At 35.1% G+C, this 23680-nt stretch overlaps 1 protein-coding gene across 9 annotated transcripts in view; it reads right to left on the bottom strand.

Annotated features, from left to right (window-relative positions):
• The window catches only part of Kansl1 (KAT8 regulatory NSL complex subunit 1), a 180179-nt gene that overhangs the window by 42838 nt on the left and 113661 nt on the right, over positions 1 to 23680 (bottom strand). For all 9 annotated transcript variants that reach the window (XM_046421033.2, XM_046421035.2, XM_046421059.2 and 6 more), the window contains one exon: positions 8635 to 8776. In XM_046421033.2, coding sequence (XP_046276989.1) covers positions 8635 to 8776 — 142 coding nt within the window. The remainder of the gene's footprint in view (positions 1 to 8634; positions 8777 to 23680) is intronic.

Genomic DNA, 23680 nt, shown 5'->3' with positions numbered 1-23680 from the left:
TAAAGACAGAGGGAGAGAGAGAGAGAATTTTAATATATTTTTTTAGTATTTGGCGGACACAACATCTTTGTTTGTATGTGGTGCTGAGGATTGAACCCGGGCCGCACGCATGCCAGGCAAGCGTGCTACTGCTTGAGCCACATCCCCAGTCCCTGAAAATTTGCTTCTTAATGGATGAACAAAAAGCCTAGTAGTAGCAGGGTATTCAGCAAGGCAGCAAAGGCTTCCTCACTATTCCACCTCAATGTTCTGATTTACTTGACATGTCAGTTCACCTTTGATTCAGAGCCTGGCATTTTTTAGTATTTTATATATATTACCAACTGGACTGGACTGGATCCACATAAGCAATGCAGTGTTTCTAGTTAACTTGATCACAAATGTGGCTAAAGGATTACCACATTAAATGTACTACTACTGTCAACTATGAGCTCAAACAACTGTATTGCAGAATAATGGAGTGAAACAAAAATGGAAGAGTCCCTGCAATCAGAAATCAAAAACTTTTTTTTTAATGCCCCACTGGCACCCAGCATATATAATACTTCAGATTAAGTTCCCGCTTGACAATTTCAAATTCAGATCTTACATTCATCCCAAGTAATAATGAACAGATCAAACCAGATTAAGAAGCTCTTTAATTAAAGATGGGCATGGTGGCACACACTTGTAATCCCAGCAGCTCAGGAGGCTGAGGCAGGCAGATAGGGAGTTGAAAGCCTGCCTCAGCAATTTAGTGAGGCCCTAAACAACTTAGCACATCCTATCTCAAAATAAAGAAGGGCTGGGGATGTGGCTAAGTGGTTAAGCAACCCTAGTTCAATCCCCAGTGCCCCACCAAAAGGAAAAAAAAAAAAAGCAGCTCTTATTAGAATCAGCTGGGGAATATATCAAACACATATGGCAGGTCCATCATCAAATCTATTTATTATCTCAGGATAGGATTAAATATTCCACATGAAATCTCTTTCCAGCAAGGTGGGGTGGCACATTCCTGTAATCCCATGCATTTGGGTCTCAAATAGGATTTTAAGTTCAAGGTCAGCATAGCAACTTAGCAAGAACCTGCCTCAAAATAAAATTTAAAAAGGGATGGTGATGTAGCTCAGTGGTAGAGCATTTGCCTAGCATGTGCCAGATTCATTCGATCCGCAGTAATGTGCAAAAATACATACTAGACTTTTAGATCTGATCAGTCATGGTTCTCCAACAGAATACATCAGAGAAGAGCCTAAAATATAGATTTGCTTTTTTAAAAGTCCTAAAAATTTTGACTATACTAGTTTGAGTTCACTAGGACACTGAAATGTAGGTTCTTATGAGTGACTGAACCAGACTGATCCATCCCTAGGATCTTTTTTTTTTTTTGGGTGGTGCTGGGGATTGAACCCAGGGCCTTGTGCATGCAAGGCAAGCACTCTACCAACTGAGCTATATATATATCCCTGGCATCCTCTGGGATCTTTTTTAATTCAAAAATTTTTTGAAAGAAGAGATGTAAAAAGATGAAATATTTATCATAGACAGGTTTAAGGCCAGCTCAGAGAACTTAGGGAAACCTGTCTCAAATAAAATTAAAAGGGGGCTGAGAGTGTAGCTCAATGATACAGCACTCATGGGTTCAATCCCCAGTAGAGTGCAGGATGTATGAGTAATACAATATTATGGGCCACAACTTCAGTAATATTGCTGTCCCCTCAAATTTACAGAGGTTGGGAAAATAAAATATAGGGGAGGGAAAAGTGGGATTACCAGGTCATATGGCAGTTCTAACTTTTAGTTTTCAGAGAAACCTCCATACTGTTTTCCATAAAACCTGTATCAATTTACATTCCCACCAAACAGTGTATTAGAGTTCCCCTATCTCTGTATTCTTGCCAGTATTATTATTTTTGTTTTATTTTGATAGGGTACCAGTGATTGAACCTGGGGGTACTTAACTGAGCAACAATTCCCACTCCTTTTTATTTCAGGAAAGGGTCTAAGTTGCTTAGGGCCTGGCCAAATAGCTGAAGCTGGCTCTAAACTTATGATCCTCCTGCCTCGGACTCCTGAGCCACTGGGGTCACAGGCATGCACCACTGCCCCCAGCAAGTTTTTGTCTTTTTCATAAGAGTCATTCTGTATTGTGATGATACAAGTTGTTGGCCTTTTGTTTATGTTCTTTTGAGAAATGCCTATCCATTTTGTCCATTTCTTAACTGGATTTTTTTTTCCTGGGATGGGGCCGTTGCTTGAATCCCTTATATACTCTGGATATTGCTCTCCTGTTAAATGAACAGTTTGCCAATATTTTCTCCACATACTATAGGTTGTCTCTTCACTGTTGTTTCCTTTGCTGTGCACAAGTTTTCTAAGTTTGACATATATGATTTGTCCACATTTTCTTATATTTATTTAAGTTAACCACTGTTCCATTCATAAACATTTTTTAGGTGCTGGGGATGCAGAAGAGAATGAGACCTCTCCCCTCAATCTCTCCTAACCCATCCCTCAAATTCCTTACATTATTCTAATACTGGGGTAAGAACAAACAATATGAATGGTGTCAAAGGGAAAAGAGAAGGACCTAGAGAAGGTTAAGAAGTGGAAGTGAATACTATTTCCTATTAGGCAGGAGAGTAAACCACACCAGGAAGGTGATATTTGACTAAATATTTGACAAAAACATGAAAACAAACTTTACAGGTATCTAGAGAAAAGTCAATGCAAAAGCTAAGATGGGGGTAAACTTGATGATTTGAAGAATGATTGAGTTGTAAATGATCAATCTAACTACTGTGCTAACACAGACAGTGGAGGACAAACAAAAGCAGAAAAAACAGTTGCTTGGAACAAAATGGCTGGACACTGGATATATATTTGAAGACAGAATCAACCATATATGCAAATAGGGTTGTAGGTTGGGAAGGAAGTCAGAGAACCTGACAAGGTTTCTAGCCTCTTTCAAGAAAATTAAAAAACAGATTCTACCATAAGGAACTTACTTTATCTAGCCTTGGATAAACAAGTAGGCAAAGCATTACTATAGCAGCACTATAATAGAAGTTTAGAGAAGGTGACCTAAAAGAGAAAAGAGGTAGAACCTAGCTAACGAGGCTGATGGAAGTGAGGCTTTAAGGAGATTTACATGATTACTTGAAATTCCCTAAAATATTCAAATACATCATTAAACTGTACAGTTAATATTTTATGTCCTTTTTTGTATGCAAGTAGTTATATTCCACCATTAAATTATTTGGGAAAAAGTTTATTCATGTTTAACAGCCATGAAAAGAAAGATTATTATCAGCTAAGAAAACTCTTCCACTCTATCGTGTCAAGTCAACCCAAAAATGGAATTCCATAGCATTCTGTGTTTCAACTGGGTCATTGAGAAATGGCTATGGCCATCAGTTTGAGCGCCAAAAGCCTTAGGGTTAATGTACTCTGAAAGAGATAGCAACTGATAAAGGACAAAATTAAAGGCCAAGAGTGTCACTCTATTCTTCACTCCAGCCCTTTGAGCCAGAAACAGGATCATGTGGCCTGCCCAGCCCTACAGAACTCTCACAAGGTAAGCTTCCGCTTTATACAAGGACCAATGGAATTGGTAAGGTCACAAATGCAGACACACTCTTTAAAACAAACAAAACAGTAACTGCAGATGAGTTTCTTAAGAACGTCCTTGAGCTACCTGAAGAAGACACAGCTATAACTTGGTTAAGATGGGAACCTTAACTCTATAAAATTTACAGACAGGGGCTGGGGCTGGGGCTGGGGCTTGGAGGTAGAGCACTTGCCTAGCACATGAGAGGCACTGGGTTCAAACCTTAGCACTGCATAAAAATGAAATAAAGCTATTTGCCCACCTGCAACGAAAATAAATGAATAAATACATACATACATATATATAAATACATACATAAATAAATAAATACATGAATAAATAAATACATACATATATATATATATATAAATTTGAAGACAAAGGATAAGCTCCTGCTAATCAGCATTTTTCTATCTGGTGTTTTCAATGCTTTTCCACCTCTTATCCTCAATAACATTTCCGTCCTTAGCAACTGCTGAGGAATTTCTCAGATCAGTCAGAAGAAGAGATGAAAAATAATAAAGCTAAATTTTAATGCATTAGATGTAGATGCAGAAGAATATTGGAAAGATGAACTTATTCAATACATACACACATTATTTTCCTTTCTCTGTCATGAAGATTTTTTTTTTGAACAGGGATTTAACCTGGGAGCATTTAACCACTGAACCACATCCTCAGTCCTTTTATTTTGAGATAGGGTCTCGCTAAGTTGCTGAGCCTCTTCTCTTAGCCTCCTGAGCCACTGGGATTACAGTTATGTGCCACCATGGCCAGCTGGGTATTATCTTTTGATATTAACTTCTGATAGCAAAGAACATGATGTGTGGAAATTAGAATCACCTAGCAGTGGTTCACAAATACTTCCCCAAATATCTTCAGTTTAAGAAAATTAATACAGTAAAGCCTTAAAAAGTAAAAGCCCCACCATCTCTCCAATCTTCCATCCATAAGACAAGGTTATAACTGAACATCTGATTATCAAACCCAGAATTGTCTCATGAACAACATAGGCAAATGACGTAAACCTAGAAGCAGAATGGGAACACTATCCACTCTACTAATGCACAGAGAAAAAATCCCTTGGATTTCAATAACCCGAAAAGTAACAAAGCACTTAAAAGTGACCACCAACTTGAGCAAAACTCTGGAGACCAGATACTCAAACCTTGGTTTTGGATTCACTTGGATGATACACTTTGGACCATGCAGAAACTACGTAACCTCTAAACCTTCATTTGTTTATCTTTAAAACTGTGGATAACAGTACAATGCCTATAGCATAGTTTTTGGCACACAGTACAGGTGCTCAAAGGTTTCTATTAGTAAAATAATAGAATAGTCTAGGTAAAATCCAAATGCATGGTAATATATCACTGAGGAAATTCCACTGCTTATTTATTAGGCTGGGTTGAAGTATTCCCTCAAAATTTATGTCCGCTAAGAACTAACAATGTGATATTATTTGGAAGCAAGGTCTTTGTGGATGTAATCAAGTTATGATGAGCCCTTTACAGTGGCCCTAAACACACTGCAACTGGTGCATTTTTTAAAAAAATATTTTTATGTATATTTTTTGTTGTAGATGAACGCAGTATATTTATTTATTGTTTTATGTGGTGCTGAGGATTGAACTCAGTGCCTCACGCATGTGAGAGGATCGCTTTACCACTGAGCTACAGCCTCAGCCCCCAACTGGTGCATTTTTAACAAGGAAATTTGGACACAGATATTCAATGAAACAATGCTCACGTGGAGGCAAAGGCAACAAACAACTAGAATGACACAGCCTCCCCCAAAGCACATCAAGGATTGCCAGCCACCACCAGAACTTTGGAAGAAGCAAGATTCTTCCTCAGAACCTTCAGAAGGAGCATGACCCTGAAAACACCCTGGCTTTAGACTTCTGACCCCAAGAACTAAGAGAGAATAAATTTCTGTTGTTTTAAGTCACCCAGTTTGTGATACTTTGTATGGCAGCTTAGGAAACTTAACAGATCTAGATGAAAAAACAAATGACTTAATGATATGAACAAATCGTTAAATCACTAACATTTAAATGACAGAATGATCTGAAAAGTTTTGAGGGTTTTTTTTTTTTGACATATTACTGGGATTCTCATTCTAATTTTATTGTCAGAAGTTTGTAATTGATACTGTATTTAAACTGCAGAAAAAATGTTTTATAAAAGATTATCTAGAATGACATATTTTATAGACCAAGAAACTGAGGCTCATAAATGATAAGTGACTTTATATGACCAAGATTATATAACTGGTAACAAAAGTCAGAATTAAAATGAAATATTAGTAAATCTGGTGTTTCTTTAATATATTATGCCCTGAATATCAAGACTCCTGAGTTATCAGTATATACATAAAGTTCTAGAATATTTTCCATATATTGAGAAATATCTTCAGGTTTTTAAAAAGTTTCCCCAAATTGCTCTGACATTACTACTAAGTGATGAGACAAAGAATAAAGCAAGAGCCAAAAGTGAGATTATCTTTTCATACGTAGTTACCAAATCTGTAAACTGAAAGGGACTGCCAAGACACTTTTCTCTACAGCGTGCAGCAAAAACATAAAAGTTTTTATGTCTTTGACTGAAGTAAAGATGTTTATCATGGCATGCCTTATAATTAAAAAAAAAAACAAAAAACACATAATTTAAATAATCAACAAGAAAAGTTAGAAGAACATAGTTAATAACAACAAAATTTTCCAAAAAGTGATAGTAAATATTCAGGATACACTGTAACAAAATTCTTTAAACAAAGTAGTTATGTGACACTGAGAAAAATGATGGAAGAAAATATATGTAAAAAAATGTTTTTGGCTGGGGTTGTGGCTCAGTGGTAGCATGCTTGCCTAGCATGTATGGACCACTGGGTTCGATTCTCAGCACCACATATGAACAAATTAATGAATAAAGGTCCATCAATAACTAATAAAAATTTAAAACAAATATTTTGTACCAAGTTGAGTTTATTAGGGAATGATCCCCCATACTTCTATGTAATTTCCAAGTTTATCCTATTAATTGAATTGATACACAGGTTAGTCAAGTGCTCTTTCACTGAGCTATATCCCAAGGGCTCTTTTTTATTTTGAGACAGGGTCTCACTTAGTTCTCAGGCTGGCTTCAAATTTGCAAACCACTGGTCTTAGCCTCCTGAGTAGCAGGGATTACAGGTCTGCATCAATGGGCCTAGCACTATGGTAGTTTCATAATGCAAAACTAATATAACAAAACATATACACATATATAAAAGCACATATCTATGTATGAATGTATATAAAACAGATGAAGCAACAAATATGACTGTTGTACTAACCAAGAGACTCTAGTTTTCATATATAGAAACTCCCACCTAACTACTGGTTAAAATAACTTAGAAACAGACACTGAAGAGGCGTCCCTGACACAGAAAGACTGTTTTTTTTTTCCCCTCAGGATAGGTAATATCCAGTCATCTCCTGGCTATTCTTAGTCACCATTCCAGTTCACTCTCTATAAATCAGGCTTTAAAATTTCTTTTTGTGAAGATGAAGTAAGAAAAGCAAAATAATCACCACCCCTAGAATCTCTAGAATATTTCTTAGTTTTGTTCTAGCTAATTTGTTTTTTGGCTGGGGGTGGGAGATAGGGGAGTACCAGGGATTGAACTTAGAGGCACTTTCCATTGGGCTACATATATCCTAATCCTTTTCTACTTTGAGACAGGGTCTTGTTAAGTTGCTTAGGTCTTCATCAAGTGCTGAGGCTGGCCTCAAACATCCAATCCTCCTGCCTTAGCCTCCCAAGACACTGGTATTACACGTATACACCACCACACCCACAGATCTTCTAGCTAATTTGTTAAAATTAGTCATGATTTAATCTGTTCTCTACCCTAAGGGAACAAATTATTAAAAAGTGAATCCTTTGGACTATGTCAATTATAATATGCTCAGATGGATTACTGGAGATTTATACATAAATCCAATGTAAGGGGAAAACCTAGAACTATCCAGTGAACTTTTTTTTTTTTAAAAGAGGAGAAATGTCTAGTGGAATTTTTAACATAAATGTTTAAAAGAGTAGATAGAAGAAGCTACAGAACTTTTACATCAAACTTTCATCACTTTGTTTATCTTGTCATTTGATCACCCTTTAACTTTAGACCTATTAATTAATCTAACACATACTGTTTACAGTAAGCAGTTTTCTTAAGGCCGTGACAAGCATTAAGGATAAAAAGATACTTAACACATTTTTAGGAGTAGACTTTATTTAGACCCATCTGTCAGTTATGAAGCTCATAAAATATTAAGAACAAAAGACACTGTGCAAGAATGTAAAGCTCCATGAAGGTAAAATTTTTGTTCACCACTGTGACCATTCCACAGAGAAAAGTGGTGCTACACAGTAAGCACTCAATATTTGTTGAATGGATTTTTTTTTCTGTGCAAATTTCTTTTGAACTCAAATTGAAACTGGAGCAAAAAGCTTTCTCCTATGTTGATTTTTCAAGACGAAAAATTATGTAATGTCAGTATAAAAAATAAAAGCTGTAAGGTAGCTTATTAGTCCCTCACAGACAGGGGAATAAAGCAAAATAAAACTCCTCATCATCAATGTATTTACCTCAACAATTGTTTAGGCCAACCCTATTTTTTCTCAAGCAAGCAAGAGAGGATTCGTAATAAAACAGGAAACAGCTAATCAAAAGAGCAAGATAGTAAAAATCCTCACTAGACATGAATACATAATGAATCTGACAGCTAATGGTTTACATTAATTATATAGTCTTTTATTTGGGATGGGTTTTGTGTTAACTCAGACACCCATGCTGTTCTTCTCTAAACACACGTCAATTAAACATTATATTCTAGCCTTGTTTACTACAGTATACTATCCAACATCAGCTCATAATATCAGATCATTAAACCTTTTATCTTGACATAGTGAAGAATTACTGAAAGGATAGGAGAGGATGAGAAAAAAAGGGAAAATGGTAGTTTTTAATTGGGCTGAAAACACCGGATATTGATCCCTTACCTTATTAGCACGAATCTGTTTGTAAATATCGGTTTGCTGACGAATTCGATATTCCAAGTCAGAAACATGAGCTTGAAGCCAGTTCCAGCGGCTCACAATAGCTGCTCGGTCTGCAGCCCATCTCCATTCTGACCTGCGTCTCCTAAAAGGAAATAAACTGAGTGAAATCCAAGAGTAGACAGTATCTATACCAAATCAGATGAAGGCACTTACATAGACTAACTTGTTATCAACAAAAAGTAAAGATGGACACACACACAGAACCTACAGGAAGGACCCTTGTGGAATAAAACACTTCATATAGATTAAGTACCATGATCCTGTGCATCCCCCCTAAAAAAAATCCTCTGAAATTGCCTTAATTTTTCTACTTTAAAATAAGACATATATGAAAAATAATTTGTATTAAAAATTCCAGTCATAGAAAAATATTTTCTGTAAAAGCACTACTCATAACTAAACTCATCAACAAAAGCTAATACTAGAGGGAAAAAATCTTTACAGATAAATAAGTCTGAAAGATATAAAGATGTATACAAATGGCAAGATAAATGTTTTAATAAGGCAATTTTCATATAAATCTGTAAATTCAAAGACATCCCAATGAAATTCTCTGCAGGGTTCTTCATAGAAGTTGAGAAACATCTAAAAGTTCACACAGAAAAAAGAACCATTAGCAAAGATATTCTGAAAAGTAAAGCATGATATAAATTTGAATTATCAGGTATCAAAACTCATTATAAAATTACGGTAACTAAGGCAATATAAGATGGACAAAAGACCAATGGAACAGAATACAGAGCCTCAAAACTTAAAACTGGATATATAAAGCTATGGCATTCAAATCAAGTGAGATTCTAATGAATTAGATTGAGCTATTCAAAATGTCTAGTTCTTTATATGGGGAAAGTAAAAGTTTCTTTCTTCATGATATAATTCCATAATTTAAAATTTTCAAATTGCTATATTTGTACATACACACTTAAAACACAAAGAGTATCTTTGGGACTTAGAACAGGAAAGAATTTCTTAAATAAGAAACAAAACATGACTTAATTTTCAAAAATATCTAATTAACAAAGTTAAAAGGCAAGGTACTGATTGGTAGAGGATATCTGTAAACAGACATAACTAAAGATTAAATAATCAAAACATATAACAGAACTCCAGAAATATGCTGGAATTAAAAAAGAGACGATCTTAATTCACAGGAGAGAAACCCAAATGATCAATAAATACAACATATGCCAAATCTTATTAAAATTTGGTTAAAATATTAAATAAAATATTGAGATGCTGTTTTAAATCTAGACTGGAAAAACTCAAAGTCTGATAAAATCAGGGGATAACAAGATATGTAAAACAGCAATTTGTACACTGCTCCTAAGTGGTATGACTACTTTTGAAAGAATAATTTGGAAATATCTGGCTAGGTGGACAATCTACATACCTAACCATTATGAAATTGTGCTTCTGAGAATTTAACTTTTACATCTGCATATGGAAATAGGTTCATTGCAGAATTTGTAATAAATCCAAAATTAATTGCAACCTAACTGTTAAAGCACTTAAACTAATTTATTCCTCTAAAAATTTCTCCTATAGTAATAAACACAAATCTATAGCTCTACATCTCAACAAGACTAAATCTCAGAACACAATATTAAATGGAGAAATCACATAAAAACAAAAAATAAGTATGAGTACTATTACAGGGAACAGAGCGTAGCTCAGTAGTAGAGTGCTTGCCTAGCATGCTGAAGACCTGGAGTCAACATGGTGTAGGAGGTAGGAATAAATACTAGTACAGGTACATACAAATAGTAAAGGAATTTAATGAAATACTATTTGGAAATTTAAATTGCTACATGTATCAACATGACCATCAACCAACAGTGGTGCAATGGAAAAACTACATGAAAAACTAAAAAATAATAATTGTTACTAATATAGTTAGGTTTAAAAAAAAACGGTATAAAACATGTATAGAATGTATATACAACAAATTCAGGATCAGTGTAGGGCCTTTATTATCTCTGGGAAGGGGAATAGAAAAATTGTGGAGTTTAGCTCTACTTAAAATGTAACATTTGACTTCTCAGAAAAATTATGACAGAAATGTGGCAATTTAACATTCTTTAACTATTAGAGGGGTATATTGCTCCTGCTTAATTCTGTATTCAGTTTGTAACCAAAACATTTCACAATCTACTACAAAATTATTTTTCTAGAAATAAACAGTCACAATGCCCTTTTTACTACCAATTAGAATACACACACTTACTACTAAAAATTATAATACATGAATTTTTATATAATCCCATTGATAAATGTCAATAATAAATATGGTTGCAGTAAGGTTAGAAATGAGTGCTTAATCATCATAATAAAAATAGTAATTGTACTAACTTTTATATGATCCTAACAAGTCATTCAGATCAACCATTGTGATAAAGTATTATACAATTGTTTATGTTCTTCTAGAAACAAGGCATTTTTTAGTTTCCTGATTCTGATGGAATAATTTTAAAATAAAACAATACATTGTAGTAAGTAGTGAAGGGCTTCAATGTAGGCTGTAGGTCCACTTCTGACCTGAATTCAAAATAATCAGGCCTCAAGTGATTAGAAATAACCTAGGGAGCCTCCCCTTTCTAAAAGACACATAGCTAGTTACCCTTCATATCCTATTCCCAATTAAAACTAGATTTAAAAGGCTTACCATCATCCTATCCTGCAAAATTTCTACCTTTTATAGGTTCCATTCATTTCTAATGGTACCAAGTCCCCATCTATCACTGCTGGTCTACTTGTTGATATTCATTGGTCAATCGATTATGTTCCCTAAATGAACTCACCTTGAATAAACTCACATTTCTTGTCACTCCTATGTTCGAAAAATTACACAGCTCTTTCCCCTTCCAAAATTTGGTTTTCAAGGAAATAATATACCAAGTTTCAATTCTGTGGCTATTTCATAATCTTGAGCTTATAATATCCTTTAATTTAATTAAGAATGAAACTACAGATTGTCCTAAAAATAGGATACTTGGACAATTGTATTGTGTGCATGTACAAACATGTACAAGCACTCAAGAGTATTCTCTAATACATTCTTTGGAGTATGAAAACACAGGTCACAATAATTGTCAATAACCAACCACAAATAGCAACACACCAGAGTTTATCAGGCAGGAGTGCAATAGTATAGTACACATTATTATTCAGTATACACTGTATCAATGTCTTTTTTATAAGACAGCTGCTTTTGAACACTGATCATGTGAAATCCAGGGCAGTCCTCAAAATGACAATCTAGTTCTAGAAAATACTTTAATGAATACATTTCTAATATTACACCAGTTATGTAAGTAATTTTGTTCAGCTTAAATACATTTAGTAAAAGTAACTTTTGCAATGACTTTTCTGTACATTCATAATGAAGTTTAAAACATTTTATAAAATTAAACATTCACCTATTATTTTTTCTCACTAAAAACAGATCACTAAAAATAATACGAATAACTTGTGTACGTTGATACAGCAGGAGTAGGAGCCGTTTATTGCAGGACAGGAGCAGTATTTATACATTCCACACAGCTTATCTAATTAGCATAAACTAGATACATCAGTCAACCAATAAGGAATCTCCACACTTAATGGCTCGCTTTTGTTACTTCTCAAACCACTCCCTCTGGCATTTTGCCAGGCACCATCCAGACTTGTTTACAAACTCTAACATTCCCCTGGCAAAATGCCAGGTGTTATTTTGACTTGTTTACAGACTCTAATATAAGTTACCATAAGTGGTATATATGTTGCTCAATTTAAAAACCAAAGGTAAGGAAAGACACCTTATTGACAAACTTAGGCTACTTCTGTGTTTGTACCCGAGGTGGACAAAAAAATCCTGAATGTAGTTCATAAGCTTTCTCCTGACAGTGTTCCAGGATCCCAAGTATTCCAGATTAGCAGGAAAGATGAAATCTTATTGTTATCTCTTAGTGAGACATCTTAATTATTTTTTTCTTTCTTTCTTTTTTGCTCGGGGCAGGAGGCACACACGTGGAAAGCTAGGTTCAGGCCAGGCATAGTGGCACATGCTATAATCCCTGTGGCTCAGAAGCTGAGACAGGAGGATCTCTAGTTCAAAGTCAGCCTCAGCAATTTAGGGAGGCCCTAAGCAACTCAGTGAAACCCTGTCTCTAAATAAACTACAAAAAGAGGGGTAGGGGGGCGGTAGGGATGTGGCTCAGTGGTTAGATGCCGCTGGGTTCAATTCCATGTATAAAAAACAAAACAAAAACCGGTTAAATTTTCAACACCGCAAAAACAAAACAAAAAACTGTTCTGAAAATATGGAAGGAAGGAGAGGAAGGGAGGCATACTGGGAAGTGATACTGGCCAAACTATATTGTATGCATGTACAAATATGTAACAATAAATTCCACCATTATGTATTACTATAATGTACCAATAAAAAATGTGTGCAGGGTGGGGGGGGGAAATACACCAGGAAAAGTAAATTTTTTAAAACATTTTAGTTCATAATAACTTTTGTACATAACTTTTTTCTTTGGTAGAAAGGTCAGAAGTAATAGGCCTAGGGGTCTATGCCTAGCATCACCAACACCAAAACAACCCCCCGCCACGCCCACCAAAAAGGCAACAGGCCTACTATTTCACATGTATGCTAAATAACAATACAAACTCAGCCTTCTGATAATACTTTTTGGAAACTGGCCAATGAAATAATCACAAAAAGCAGCAATAAAGGAATATTATTAGCAATCATCAGCTTATGAACAGGTTTCATTCTACAAATACATATGTGCTGGTATACAATTGATTTGCAATAGAAAACTATCAGTTTTTCTATAATGTTGTTCATACTCAGATTAATTGTAATAAAAAAAAAAGAAGAATCCATAAACTATCTTATGTTTAAAACACGAGCAATATGAGCAGAGAGCTGAGCTATCAGCAAACATGAGAGGTATGTAGTTATTAACAAGTCTGGGGTGAGATGTGATGTTACCATACCTCACAGGGGCAGAGTAGAATACCACAGAATATTAAAATCACAAAGAGTAATATTAAAATCACAAGAGTAAGAGTTCCCTGCTGTACATTTTTTTCCCTTGACAAAACAAACCACACAATTTTCTGTTTATTGAAAATGAAGGTAGACCTCCCCCAATATCGAAAATGTAAATTTAGTTCTCTAATAATTTATGGCTCAAGAACAGCAGACACTGATTTCAGATTAGGCATATTCTCAGTATATGGACTTAATATCATTCTATAATTTGGAGGGGTTTTTTTTATAAATATAACAATGACTTGATTTCCAATACAGCCATAATCAATAATGAAGACATGAATTCCAACACTGGTAAGGTTTTCAACTGTTTCCCTTCGATGGTTCCATGCTAACAATTGGTGAAATTACTTTAACTGTGTCTCTGAGGAGTATTTTATTGCTGTGTGCTTTTTTTCAGTTTCCAGCAAAAACTTTTGTCCACATGTATTATGGTTAACGCCTGGGCAGAAATTTTTTTTAACTCTTATTTTGATTTTACATAAAGATTTTATTGGTAAATTTGCTTTGTCTACACGTGCTGTGTAAAAAACTTCATTTAAAATTCACACTATGAATTGCTTTTCAGTTATCTAAATGCAGTAAACTTGTATAACATTTGCTTTTGTGATACTAAATAGTAAATTTTAATGTTGTCAGCTATGTGCCAATATTGGTTTGTAAGTACTTGTCAAATAAATTGATTCCCTTAGATGTGTGAACTTACTCTTTTAATAGATCTTTTTACAGAAGTAGATTACCTACCTATCTAGAACTGAGGATATTCTGCTGAATCTAAAAATATATAGAATATGTACTGTATTTACTTAAGCAAAAAATCATTTCCTCTTTATAAAACATTCTAATGCCATACAGTGGAAAGTACTCCCCTACCCAAATATAAGGCTCAGTTTACATCTTAGTTGATGTGGAAAAAATTATTTTTTAAAATGTTTTTAGTTCTTTAAAATCATCTTGAATGGTACTGTTAATGGAAATGTTTCATTAGAAGACAACAACAGATCAACACCAGAAACTTTATGTAAGGGGATTTAACCTATCTTAAATGTGGGGTCCAGGCTCCTTCTATTTTAGTGGAAATTATCCACTGAATCTTCAAAGAGGTCAATGATATAATCTTTCCTACTGCACCAAAACAGGAAATGATCTGAACACTTTAACTCAGAGATGATCATCATTGATTTTGCTAAAATAGAAGTGCTAAGTAATGTAGTAATTTCTGCTGAGAATTAAAAATAAAAATTTGTAATAATATACCTCTTTCTCAGAACTCATCAGTGGACTATGAATTCATGATTGTTGTATAGACTTTCTGTAATTTATAAACCCTATATTAAATGCCAACAGCACTGCCACAGTGGTAGATACACTTTTATTCTGAGATGAACTACAGCAAAAGCTATTGATTTATCTAAAGAGCTAGACATGGCAAACACCTTGACCTAGTATTGGTTCTAATTAAGTCAGGCAGTTCCATTTCAAGACAGAAATTTGTACAGAAGTCCAACAGAATAGTGCCAGACAATTTTAATGGTTTCATTAAAGCAAAAACAAATATGCCAGAAAGACCTGAATGGTGGTCATTTCATTTTTTATTGTTTTCCCATCTATCTCCAACTCCTCTCCTTTTAATTTAACAAATGTTTTATTAAAGTCCTCAAACTCAAAGTACAATGACTGGTCTGAGTAAATCACTGTCAAATGCTCAACTGGTGAGCTATTTCACAAGAATTACATGCGCAAGAAAGCCTGAGACACCTAAATTCTGAAATCTCCAGTTTGTTTAGATCATTTATAAAACCAAAAGAAGAGATACAGCAAAACTGAATCTGTACCAGAATATCCAAAACCTACAACTGCCCAATTCCTGATATCCAAAGTAAGGGTCACCAAGAGACATTAATCCTGAAATTACAGACTCAAGTGGGGAAGGGGGTGACCCTTAAGTATTCACTATAAAGCACAAAAGCAGTATGAAAGAAACAGGATAGAGCAGGAAGAGAGTTTCTCAACAAATTCTTACTTTTATTTACTTTTTATGATCATGGACATGTAAACTGACCTTTGGAAATAACAATATCTGCCTCACAGGGTTATGATATTTATAAAGTTGTACAATTCTAACTGTAATGTACACAGTATTAGATAAACAATTTATTTCATAAAAATAACCTTGAATTTCAATTCCATATATTCCATACCATAAATGGTACAAAAAAGGAAGTGGGGGGATAATAAGATGAAAAGAAATATCCAGGGCTAGGGCTCTAGCTCAGTGGTAGAGTGCTTGCTTAGCATGTGTGAGACACTGGGTTCGATTCTCAGCATTGGATATAAATAAGCAAAAATAAAAGTCCATGAACAATTAAAAATCCAAAAGACAAATTAAAGAAGTACAGGTGTTTTCACTTAGCCTGTAATCCCAGCGACTCTGAGGCACAGATCTAAGGCCAGCCAGGGCAGTTTAGGGAAACTCTGTCTCAAAATAAAATAAAAATGGTCTGGGAGTGTAGCTCAGTGGTAGAGCACTCTCAGGGTTCAATCCCCAGTATGGTAGGGTGTTATGTAATAATTCTCAACATCAGCACAACATCAGTAACATTACCCTCCCCACCTCGTACAATGAGTTGAAGAAATAAAATACAAGAGAGGGAAAAAGAACCAAATTGTCCAGCATTAAACAGCCCTTATGTAAAATAAATCCCACAAAAACAAACTTAGACAAACATTCTCTTAGCACATTCCCATCAGTCACTCTAATTAGGTTACATCAGCTTTCTGCAAGTTTGTGGCAACAGGAAACAAATGTACCAGAGCTGTTTCTAAACTGCTGACTCATCCTGACAGTCTCTAGGGACTGAACTTAAACTTAACCCTTTTATCTTATTATTTAAACCAGAATATTTCTGCTAATGAAAAAATAAGATTTGTATATTCAGTGGAAAAAACTCAATCCCATATGGGACTCTTCTGCCCTTGCCCTCCTCCCATTTACACAAATATTTACACAACTATAATTTACCAGTGATTACTCTAAGTGCCAGATATAGTAACAAACAAGAATTGTGTGGCTCCTTAGGTTCAGATTTTAGTGGGGATGACATAAGTTAATAAACAAAAGAGATAATAACTATATATATAGTCCAATTAGATTGGAAGATCTGGAAAGACTGTCCTGGTACTAACATTTTAAACCAAGCTCCAAAGCATGAATTAGAATGGCAAGCTGGCATTGGGAATGGAGCAGAGGTAGAGAACAAGAAAGACAGAAGGGGAGGTCTGTGATATGTCTCTCAAAAGAAATAACATAAATACAAGTATTACAGGACAGGAGGTCTGCTGGTGAACTGGGAAGAGTGTGCTCAAATTGGCAATGGATAGAGGTAAGTAGGGCCAGATCACAAAGAACCTGTAATCCTTATTAAATTTTATGAAATTATGTTAAGTAATCCTAATCACTGGCCCTATCATTCTTTAATGACCTTTTTTTGTTGTTCTTTTTTAGTTATATATGAAAGTAGAATATCTTTGACATATTTATACAAACATGAAGTATGCTTGTTCTAATTACGATGCCAGTTTCGTAAATGTACATGATGTGGAGATTCACTGTGATGCACTCACATATGTACATAGAAAAGTCATGTTAAGATTCTTTCCACGGTTCCTATCCCCACTCCCTCCCCTCTTCATTCCCCTTTGTCTAATCCACTGAACTTTACCCCCCCCCCACACACACACCCCAGAACATTCAACCTTTGTTTTTTATGGATTGGCTTATTTCACTTAGTTTAGTCACTAGATCCATCCATTTACTGACAAGTCTCATAAAGTCATTTTTTAATGATTCTTTTCAAATGAAAATTTCTTTAGAACTTCCCACATTGTAGATTTTATAGATCCTTATCCCTGCAACAACGTCTGTACTTTAATTTTATAAACTAATCACCTCTAAACTACCTTCAGTTTCATACATGTAGTTTTCTGTAGGTCAGCTGATAAATTATTTGAGCTTTTGTGCATTTCATTTTACATGTTTGAGGTGGAAGTAAGTATTAAAACACACCCAATCTTTAGAGAACTATGGAGGTAATTTAACTCCTCTCCACGGCAAACTTTTTTATCAACTGTGTCAAGTACAATAAAAGCAATGTAATAATTCTCCAGCCCTGCCCCTCAGACTACTCAGGTCAATTTGTTTTGTGTAATCTGAAAATATCTGGGAGCATGTTCTAACCCCCAAACCCACCTCTTTCTGAAAAAGTCTTTTATATTGAATCTCACAACTCATTACTTGTATTTTTCCAGCTTAGTGTAATCCTCTTATTTTTTGTTATTTTGTTATGTAGATGTTCTATATTTCCAAGTTATGTCATATACATTATTGGTCTTCAACTATATGATCCATACACTTCCTTGTGGACACTACCATGTATTTTATGAATAAGCAATTCCCAGGAAACACAAATATGAAATTGATTTATCTAATCCCTTACTTTGTTTAAAACACAAAAAAACACCCAACTGCAGCCTGATAAACTCAGAATGCCTAGGAAATCTCTGAAGTATTCCAACAAGAGAAAAACAAGGCAAGACAAGGAAGTATGGAAGTGGTTTACTATTCTTGGCTGGCTATAGGATTGGACACCGGATTTAAGCATGATTTCAAACAAAACCCTGGTCTACCTACAGGTATAAGACCTACCTACAGTATAAGACCCAAGGTGCTGGCGATATAACTCAGTTGTTAGAGTGACTGTCCTGCATGCACAAGGCCCTGGGTTCCATCTCCAGCAACATTCTCTCTCTCTCTCTCCCTCTCCCTCTCTCTCTCTCTCTCTCTCTCTCTCTCTCTCTCTCTCACACACACACACACACACACAGCAGAACTAGAGAACAGGACCATGTCATGTTTCAACAATAAAGCAAAATGACAAAGTTAATAATGAAAGGCTCTCAAAGTCTCTTAGTTATTCAAACTACTGATACTCGCAACTGTTCCTCCAGAATGAATCCATTTTCTGCCTATTTTACTTCTCAGAGAGCCCATCTTTTTAGAGTAGTTATCATTCACAATCTTTCAAAAGTCAAACTGAAGCAGGGAGCGGTGGCACACTCCTGTAATCCCAGCAGCTCAGGAGGCTGAGCAGGAGGACCACAGGTTGAAAACCAGCCTCAGAAACTTAGCGAGGCCCTAAGCAACTCAGTGAGACCCTGTCTCTAAATAAAATACAAAAAAGGGCTGGGAATGTGTCTCTGTAGTTGTGTGCCCCTGAGTGGCAACCCCAAAGTCAAACTGAGATTAGAATAATATGTATGATAATTTCTCTTTCAAAAATCATAATATAAGGGGGCTGGGGTTATGGCTCAGTGGTAGAGCACTTAGCTAGCACACGTGGGGCACTGGGTTCGATTCTCACCACCACATAAAAATAAACAGAATAAAGGCATTCTGTCTATCTACAACTACAAAAAAAAAAAAAAAAATAGGGGCTGGGGTTATGGCTCAGTGGTAGAGTGCTCACCTAGCACATGCGAGGTGCTGGGTTTGATCCTCAACACCACATAAAAACAAATAAATAAAAATATTTTGTCCAACTACAACCAAAAAAAATTTAAAAATCATAATATAGCTCAATAATCCCACTCAAAAACTATAACTTAAAAGTATAAGGCTAGCCATTATTTGATCCAATTTACTTATTTAAGCAAGAGATGACAACAATCATAACTAAAATCAAGAGGAAAAAAAAAACAATAATTTTCCCAACTCCTTAGCCCTGGGCTACTTAAAGAAGAGTGAAAGAGTAGAAAAGAACATGTTTTGACAGAGTTAGTAAGTGCCTGAGCCCTCCCTTTCCTTGTCTACCCCCATATTCCATAGACAGAACTTGTTTGTGGGCATCCCTGGAACAATCAGAGAAATCTCTGCATTAAGCACAATAGGCTAACTATGTAATAGAATTCCTATAGAAAACCATTTATTCTCCTCTTTCAAAATAAACTATACCTGTTGGAAAAGAGTAAGGTATTAGAAATCAATAAACACTGAGTTCTAAATCCTGGCCCCATCACCTAGCATCACTTAGTTATTGAAAAAAATCAAAGAACAAAAGTTCTTATTAATACTCATCCTCCAGGAATGATGCTCCAACTTCACTGAGTATAAAAATTACTTCAGAGAATAGAAGTGAGTCCTATAGATCTGATGAATAAGACACCACTCCTCTTAGTTCTTATGCCAATTATTTCAGAACCATTATTCAAGAGATACTGAGGTATAGAAACAATACATATTCAAGAAAATGAAATTGAACCAAATGTTAGTATGTTAATTTATCAAGTTCTTAAAAAGAATTTCTAGGGAAGATGATGCTGACTCCTTTTCTCCCAGTTCATCTGAAGAATTTCTAGGGAAGATGATGCAGACTCATTTTCTCCCAGTTCATCTGGGTTATAAATACAACTATAAATCCTGGACATGATGCAAGAAGAAACCAAACAAAAACTCTGAAAGGTAGAAAGAGGAAGATGAACTGTCAGGGACCACTAGACTACAGGAACAACATAGTGGAAGCATGGGGCAAAAACCGCATCCAATAGAAGGCTATACAAAAACCTGGTTTCTTCATTTGCAAGAGAATAAAAAAGTGGCTCAGTCAGGATCATTCCTTCCTGGAGGAAACACAAAGGGGCCCTCTAATCAACAGCAAAGTTGAGCTTCCAATAAGCCATGGGAAACATTACTGCCAATTTTCCCTTTTAATTTCATTTTACTGAAAATATTCATTATTTCTAATTACTTTCCTCCCATTATTTATTCAACTCAGGTTTTAAACCCCACTACTGGACTAAAACTACTAGACAAGGAAACCACGGACATCTAATCCACTATCCAATTCCCAATCTTTACCATCTTCAACCTATCAACAGCATCTAACATAGATGATTATTCTTTCAAATACTTGGCTTATCTTTCAAGACATCATATTAACCTGGTTTTTCTCTTGTCATTTACAATTTCTACACAGACTCCACAGGCCAAATCTCTTCCACACATACTTCCTAAGTGACCATATTCAATCTCATGATTTTAAGTTTCATCATCATCTCAGAGGAAAGAATGCTCTATTTAATTGACATTGACATAACCAACCATACATTTGATAGGGAGGAGGAATTCCTATTTCATGTACATACAAAATAAATATTAAGTGTACTAAAGACTTCACATAATCACCACATCAGGAAGCATTCTTAAAGATCAGAAGAAACCCAGAAATCAGAAACGTTCATTTTCTGGAAAATTATCTGGTAGCATCTAATTACCAATTACAACACTTTTGAGATTTCATCCCACAGAAATAAAAGCACCATACAATGATGTTTACTATTAGGGTAAATGAAATCAATCATGTTTTCCAAAGGCAAATGGCTAAGTACATTCAATAACTACTAAAAGAAATATTACGCAATCATTAAGAATGGGTTAGGCTTGTCTTGCAGATGTCTCCAAGTTCAAGGTCTTGGCAACTTAGCAAGACCCCACCCTCAAAATAAAGGGGCTGGAGGTAAAAGTTCAGTGCTAGAACATTTGCCTATAATGTGTGAGACCCTGGATTCAATCCTCAGTACTAGAAAAACAAAACAAAATGAATGAATTAGATCTTTACATAGTACCCTGAAACAACATCTACAATACACCATAATTTGAAAAGCTAATTTCAGAGCATGTTCCTATTTGGATTTTTAAAGAACAAAAACACCTTAGCAACTTGGGAGGCTGAGACAGGGGAATTGCAAATTCAAGGCCAGCCTGTGCAACTTAGTGAGACTCTGTCTAAAAACAAAACAAAACACTCCCAGGACCTCAGTGGTAGAGCATCCCCTAAATTCAATCCCCAATGATGCAAGTATAGTTAATAAAGAAAAATGCCAAAAATGAATGCATGTGAAAACAAAAAGACTTTAAAACAAATTGTTCGCATTGTTTTGAGACTTTTATTTAAAAGCCCTCTGTACTGTTTTAAATTGCTAAGTGTGTTTTATTTTCATAATTAACACTTCAATAAAAAGGTAAATCAGAGAATTTTAAACATGAATAAATGAAATGGAACTACAAAGAATATGGAAGACAAAAAAAAAAAAAAGGCCATTGAATTCCAGAAATTAACCTTTCTCTGTATCATCTAAACATCAGAACTTTACATAAACGTAAGAAAGATGACTTCCCTTCAAAAGTATTTCTAATATTTCTAAGAATATGACTTGATTTCACCATTATTCTTAATCTGGGTGCTTTTGTTCTCCAGAGAATACCTGGCAATATTTGAAGACATTTTTGGTTGTCACAAATGAAGGGACAGTGACTCTTGGTATTTTGTGGGTAGAAGCCAGGTATGCTGCAAAAATATCAAGCACACAGAATAGTCTCCCACAACAAAATGTTAACAGACTACAAAAACTTTACCTTTCCCCAATCCGTCTTTCCTTTTTGCCCTACCATCCCCATACTTTTCCAGATTATTTGAATAAGCCACCAAATTCTTATTCAAATGAACAGCAAGGGAGAAGATCAAGCTGTTACCCAATATTTTTTTTTAAAAGTAGAACAGAAAAGTAACTAAGAGTATAGAGAATATAGATTATCCATGTAATAAAGATAGGTTACTTCTGTTTCAGTTAGGCATATGCAAGCCTGTGAGCCTCCAGGCAGGTATGAAGACACAAGTCTCACCTTATTTATTATATTATTTATTTATATTTATTATTGTCATTATATATTAATATATATTATATCATATATTGTTTATATTTATTTTATTTACTGTATTATTATATATTATATTTTTATAGGCTCAAGGGTTTATCTTATTGTAGATCATGTGCAAATTAAGTCCTTTAAATATAGTTCAGTTCTCTCATCCTTAGAACTAGTGTTTTGAACTAAAAAATCTTCAAGGTGCTTGATTTACAAGATGTGACAAACTTGTAACCATCAGCACAAAACATATCCTGAATATGCAACATATGGGGGAAGAATAGATATACCCAGATAAATGTTTGCAAGACTTAATTCACTCTAGATACTTCAGTAAAATTCTATTCCTTAGATATATAAAATCTTTCTTACCTAGACTTTAAGTCTTGGGAGACTTTAAGTCTTAGGATCTTGATTAAATCATAATGCCAAGTCAAAATCTAAAATACCCTTTCAAAAGGTGACTGAACTTTAAAACTGAAAGAAACTTCAGAGATTATCTTTAAGCATCTCAAAATTGGGGGGGGTGGTGACTGGGGTGGTAACTATGGGCACTTTATCACTGAGCCACATCCCCTTTTTATTTTCGAGACAGGGTCTTGCTAAGTTGCTGAGGCTGGTCTAAGACTTGCAATTCTCTGTTCTTACCTTCCTGAGTGACTAGGATTACAGGTATACCCTAATGCGCCCAGCTAAGCCTCTCAATTTTTAAATGAGCAAAGTGAAACCAAAATGGGACCTAAGCTAGGTGTAGTGGCGCACACCAGTAATCCTAGCAGCTGGGGAAGCTGAGGCAGGAGGGTTGCAAATTCAAAAGCCAGCTTCAGCAACTCAGCAAGACCCTATCTCAAAATTAGGGGTACGGGGGTGTACTTCAATGGTTAGGAGCCCCTGGCTTCAATTTCTGGTACAAAAAAATAAGTGTGTGTGTGTGGGGGGGGTGTTTCCCTGAAAGATTCAACAACTTGCCCAGAGTTCTAGTTCAACTCAATCTGACAAGCTCTTAGGGCAAGCTGATAAGAGTTAAACAAACTAAAAGTTACATGCTAATGTTTAAAATTACTTTGGGGGCATAAAAAACAATCTTTTCAAAATTTCAAAAAGTATTTTACTGCTCCATAGAAAGACTTTCTATTACTGTTTGACATTTTCCCCAATTAAAATATTTTAAAAATCTGCCTTAA

The sequence above is a fragment of the Marmota monax genome, unplaced genomic scaffold (genome assembly GCF_021218885.2).
Source record: "Marmota monax isolate L192 unplaced genomic scaffold, Marmota_monax_Labrador192_F-V1.1 WCK01_AAM20220418_F8-fsc00322, whole genome shotgun sequence".
NCBI lineage: Eukaryota > Metazoa > Chordata > Mammalia > Rodentia > Sciuridae > Marmota > Marmota monax.
Note: the sequence above shows the minus strand (reverse complement) of the source record. Positions and strands in the feature narration are given on the sequence as shown.